The following is a 6102-nucleotide window of genomic DNA, read 5'->3' as shown; positions in this document are numbered from 1 at the left end:
GAGGCTCTGTCTCAAAAAAAAAAAAAAAAAAAGTATCTTTTTCTTTTCATTGGCATTTTTAGTCTATTTCCATTCAAAATCTCTTCTAATTCCCTAATTCTTTGTCTATCTCTATTGTGTAGTAAATCCCATATAAGAAATTCTTAAGAAAAATGAAAATCCTAAATAACAACAATCTCTCTTCAAAGTACATAATCTACTTGACCTACCATTAACTTATTGCTTCCAAAATAAATCTCTTGGTAGTATATTTTAATAATTTTTCATTCTCCTCAATACAATTCTACTGATTACTTACGAATATCTGAATTGAATTTCCTTGTTCCTATATGATTACAAAAACACTATCTTTTTATTTATTTATTTTTTTGAGACAAAGTCTTACTTTGTCATTGCAGCTCACAGCAACCACAAACTCTTGGGCTCAAGTGATTCTCTTGCCTCACCCTCCCAACTAGCTGGGACTACAGGTGCCAGCCACAATGCTAGGCTATTTTCAGAGACGGTGTCTGGCTCTTGCTCAGGCCAGTGTGCACCTTGTGAGCTCAGGCAATCCACAGGCCTCAGCCTCCCAGAGTGTTAGGATTACAGGCGTGAGCCACCATGACCAGCCCAAAAACACTATCTTGAAAGATTGAAAATATATCTTTCCCTCATTCTCTTTTGACATCTTGCTTATCAAGAGACTTGCTTAGAAAGTTATTCCTACTAAATTCTGCTTTCACTAAATTTCCCCAGCCAATTGTTGTTTTGATTATAATAACAAGATTAAAAAACTATGCATTGCTAGTTCCATTTGATAGCTCCTCATTTGTGAAAATAAATTAGTATATACATATTAAATAAAACCTTTTTGCTAAATCTCTGAACTAACCACAGTTTTCATGATCGGCACATTGTTTTAACTATCAGTTTCTAAGTAATTTAGACAGAAGACTTAATCTGAAGCTTGTTATTAATGTGAAGTTGGTTACAGTTGACTTGTAATATATATTTCTGCTATTAATATATCATAATCATTTATTTATTTTTAGTTTTGATTATAATAACAAGATTAAAAAACTCTGCATTGCTAGTTCCATTTGATAGCTCCTCATTTGTGAAAATAAATTAGTATATACATATTGAATAAAACCTTTTTGCTAAATCTCTGAACTAACTACAGTTTTCATGATTGGCACATTGTTTTAACTATCAGTTTCTAAGTAATTTAGACAGAAGACTTAATCTGAAGCTTGTTATTAATGTGAAGTTGGTTACAATTGACTTGTAATATATATTTCTGCTATTAATATATCATAATTAATCATTTATTTATTTTTAGTTTCTCAAGAATGTAAGCTCTGTGAGGGTATGGGCCTTGTTTCTCTAGATTGTGACCTGTAGTATCTATTTGTTATTAATAAGTAAATACATACTAAATTCTTGAGTCATAGTAGACACAAAGGTTGATTACTTACTGCAGGGACGGGAAGCTAAGATTTTTTAAGTGTGCATGTAAATGAGAAAATGCAAACTTTTTAAAAAGATGGAATGAGATTATATATAAACAGATGACAAAGTTCCATCTAAATAAAATCTGTTGCAGAGTTCTAAGAATTTATAGATATATGAAATTTTATGTGGTGAAAAATTAAAATTACAGGTGTGGAAATCCAGTCAGTGAGGAAGGTGCTAATCAGACAGTTTATACCGTGGATTTAGCTGATTAAAAAGAATTAATTTTAATATTTGAAAGTCAGTCTCATTTAGTAATGTTGCATTAATTTAATTACTATAAATTTGGAGCAAATGTCTTTGTAGTTTATAATTTTTTAAATGCATGTTTGCATCACTCTTAGAAAATCTGATGTGATACGAAAACGTGTATGCATAAAAGAATCAATTATAAAAGGACTCATCATTGTATATCCAGTTCATCCCCTATTTTAAAAATTATTCAGGCCAGATGTGGTGGTTCATACTTGTAATCCTAGCACTCTGGGAGACTGACTAGGTGCATCATGTGAGCTCAAGGGCTCAGCAAGTGCGAGACCCTGTCTCTAAAAATAGTTAGGCATTATGGCTAGTACCTGTTGTCCCAGCTATCTGGGAGGCTGAAGCAAGAGAATTGCTTGAGCCCAAGAGTGTGAGATTGCTGTGAGCTATGACACCATGACACTCTATGGAGGGTGACAAAGTGAGACTCTTTATCAAAAAAATAAATAAAATAAAGTAAATAATTCAATTTATACAAAAAGTAATTGATTTAGTTTTTTTTTTTTTTTTTTTTGAGGCAGTTTTACTCAGTATAGTGCCATGATGTCACAGCTCTTAGCAACCTCAACCTCTTGGACTTAAGTGATTCTCTTGCCTCAGCCTCCCTAGTAGCTGGGACTACAGGTGCCTGCCACAATGCCTGGCTCTTTTAGGTCTTGCTCTTTTTCAAGCTGGTTTTGAACTTGTGAGTTCAAGCAGTCCACCCACTTCAGCCTCCCAGAGTGCTAGGATGACAAGCATGAACCACCATGCCTGGCCCAGTTTTATAATTTTTTAGTAATACATTTATTGCATTAAGCAGAGCTAAATCTGTTGCATTAAGCACGCATATGGGTATATTATGGCTCAAAATATAATAGAGGATGTGTAGTTCCTAAAGAGTCCATTAAGTAATAATAGAATAGTTTTGGACTTAGTGCTTTGAATTTTCCTTGTAGCTTATTCTAGGAACATGATTTCATTAGTTTATAACTATGTAGCATGTCAAAGCTATTTATAAATAATATTATTTGTGTGTGATTCTATAATATATTTAGTCATATCTGTTTCTTCCACTCATCCCTTTTTTGTGGTTTCTTTGTTTTTAGGATCATCATGCCTCAAGTTCAAAACACAAAAAAGCCTCTTGCATCTCAGATTTCTTGTTTAGCAAGTGAATCTTATAAACAGCTGGATATGTTGCCTGACAAACTAAGAGCGAACCTACTTCCATTCCAGAAAGAGGGCATCACTTTTGCTCTCAGAAGAGATGGCAGGTAAAGTAGTTTTTTAAAAAATATGTTAAAAATGTGAAATTTCTGGCAAAGCTCTGTTCAACCCATTGTTTCTATGTATCCCTTGTGTTTTGTTTGTAGCATTGATTGTGACTAAGTTAGAAATATATTGACCCAGTTCTTTCTTCTGAAGAAAGTATGTTCAGTTGCTCTAAGTACTTGAGTTACCTGATAGTCTGAGCATCTCAAATATTGGCATAACTAATTTCCATTGCATTCTTATTCATTACATTTTCCAACTTAGGTCAGCAACTTCTGCTTGTGTCTTGCTACTACTGCCTTCTTCTACTATCTGTGTTTCTTATTTTCAAATTTCATAATGGTTGTATGAGCTCTTCCATTAAATCTGACCATTATATGTTTTTCCATATTTTTAAGAATAGTGTTGTCCAGGTTCCTATAGTCACATGTATCATATACTTTCTCCCCAACTTTGTATTATGAAAAATTTTCAACAGAAAACGAAGTCAAAAGAATGTTAGAGTGAACACTTGGTAGATCATCACCCACAGTGTATCATTAACATTTTGCCATGCCTGCTTAATCACTAAAAAAAGGTATACACATTTTAGGAGATGTTATGTATGTGTCACTTTTTGAAGTTGAATTGAATTCCAATATCAATGTATAGTATGTTTGCTCAAAAGATGGCATTAATCAAATGGATGCTGATGTCACCCTGTGATAGTTATGAATAGGACAGCCTTTTCTCTTAAAATGTGTATACATTTTTTTTTTTGGCACCCTCTGTGTTTATCTGTTTAGCCATCCCTTTATCCTGTTATCACATCAGTGTATCTTGTTATTTTCATTCATTTCAAAGTAAATTATAGACATTATTATACTTTTCCTGAATACTTAAGTATGTATATGATTAACCAAAGGTCATATTAGTTTATAGTTTTATTCTGTTGAAGTTAAATTAAATGCACAAATTTTAACAAATGCATATTCTTGTATAACCCAAACTCATTGTCCTAGAAAGTTCTTTATTCTTTTTCCCGTTAAATTGTCACCATCACTGTGAAGCATTGACTTGACTTTTTTTTTTATTGTTTAGGATTGTGTTTACTGTAACATTCTTTTGACTTTGTTTTATGTTGAAAAATTTTCATAATACAATATTGGGGAAAAAGTATATGATACATGTGACTATAGGAACCTGGACAATAGTATTCTTAAAAGTATGGAAAAAATGGCTCAGTGCCTGAGGCTCAAGCAGCTAAGGCGCCAGCTACATACACCTAAGGTGGCAGGTTCAAATCCAGCCCTGGCCTGCCAAACAACAATGCTGGCTGCAACCAAAAAATAGCCGGGCATTGTGGTGGGCATCTGTGGTTCCAGCTACTTGGTTGGCTGAGGCAGGAGACTCGCTTGAGCTCAGGAGTTGGAGGTTGCTGTGAGCAACGGCACTCTACGCAGGGGGACAGCTTGAGGCTCTGTCTCAAAAAAAAAAAAAAAGTATGGAAAAACATATAATGGTCGGATTTAATGGAAGAGCTCATACAACCATAGGTACCCTTCACATTGATCAATTTGAATCAAGCGGGAGATGATTCAATCCAGCCCCTACAGAACTACAGGATTTCACAGAAGTGGAAATTTCCAAGTTCCAGGAAGTTAAGTTTACAAATTCCCAAGAGCTGAGTCACCATAGAGAGTACCCTGCTTGTGTATCCTTGTGGTCTCCTGGAGAAGACCTGTTCTCCTAGACTTCAACCCTTCTCGGGTATCCACTCTCAGTCCCAGCTACTCGGAGACTGACGCAAGAGAATTGCTTGAGCTCAGGTGTTTAAGGTTGCTCTGAGCTCTGACGCCATAGCACTCCACAGAAGATGATAAAGTGAGATTCTGTCTCAAAAAACAAAACAAAACAAAACAACTTTCCTTTATTTTGAATTTAGATCTTTCCTTTTTTTTTTTAATGAAAATATTGTTAGTAGTTGAAATTTCTTGTTATATTGATGTGAAAATGAAATTAGCAATATTGTATTGTTTCTCATCAAATTTCTTTTGCTAGACTATGAGATAATATTTTAAGGATATGTCTTATATTTGTCTTTTTTTTTTGAGATAGATTTTCACTTTGTCACCCTGGGTAGAGAGAGTACCAGGGGCATCATAGCTCAGCAACCTCAAATTCTTGGACTCTAGTGATCCTCTCACCTCAGTCTCTCCTGAGTGATTGCCCCTACAGGCTCTGGCCACAACACCAGGCAAATTTTTTAGAGGCAGAGTCTCACTCTTGCTCAGGCTGGTCTTGAACTCCTTAGCTCAAGCAATCCACCTGTCTCAGCATCCCAGAATGCTAGGATTACAGGTGTGAGCCACCTTGCCCAGCCTTTAGTTTTTCTGTTTCTAGTAGAAATGGGGTCTCACTCTTGCTCAGGTTGGTCTAGGACTTCTTAGCTCAAGCAATCCATCCACCTTGGCTCCCAGAGTGCTAGAATTATAAGTATGAGCTACCATGCCCAGCCTCTGATGACAAAATCTAATACCTATTCCTATGCTTATTAGGTATTTAGACATTATTGTTTGTTGTCTATCTGCCTTTTTCTCATTGTTTTGTAGGAGCCTTTGTCAGATTTATATTCTGGATGTGAGTGTTTTGTCAGGTAAATGTATTGCAAATAGATTTTTTTAAGGCTGATTTGCCTTTTCGTTGCCTTAATGATGTCTTCTGATAAGTGGAAGTACTTAATTTTAATAGCATCTTTAATAGTCTTTATCAGTATTGTTTCTATGATTAGTATTTATTGGGTCCTATTTTAGAAGTCTTTGACTACTTAAAGGTCATTAAGAGAATTTTCTATATTTTCTTTCAAAAGCTTATTTTATTTGTTTATTTAGTTATTTATTGAGACAGAGCCTTTCTCTGTGCCTGGGCTAGAGTGCCCTGGCCTCAGCCTAGCTCACAACAACCTCAAACTACTGGGCTCAAAAGTGGTCTCCTGGCTTGGCGCCTGTGGCTCAAATGGCTAAGGCGCCAGCCACATACACCTAAGGTAGCCAGTTAGAATCCAGCCCAGACCCACCAAACGACAATGACGGCTGCAACCAAAAAAAAAAA

At 35.3% G+C, this 6102-nt stretch overlaps 1 protein-coding gene across 1 annotated transcript in view; it reads left to right on the top strand.

Annotated features, from left to right (window-relative positions):
- ZRANB3 (zinc finger RANBP2-type containing 3) overlaps nucleotides 1-6102 on the top strand; it is a 287380-nt gene that overhangs the window by 22378 nt on the left and 258900 nt on the right. The window contains exon 2 of the mRNA XM_003794377.2: nucleotides 2847-3014. Within this exon, the coding sequence (XP_003794425.1) occupies nucleotides 2854-3014 (161 nt within the window). The 5' untranslated portion in view covers nucleotides 2847-2853. The remainder of the gene's footprint in view (nucleotides 1-2846; nucleotides 3015-6102) is intronic.

This window comes from Otolemur garnettii, unplaced genomic scaffold (assembly GCF_000181295.1).
Source record: "Otolemur garnettii isolate 467f Iridium unplaced genomic scaffold, OtoGar3 scaffold00080, whole genome shotgun sequence".
NCBI classification, from domain to species: Eukaryota; Metazoa; Chordata; class Mammalia; order Primates; family Galagidae; genus Otolemur; species Otolemur garnettii.
The sequence above is the reverse complement of the archived record's forward strand: the minus strand, read 5'-3'. Positions and strand labels throughout refer to the sequence as shown.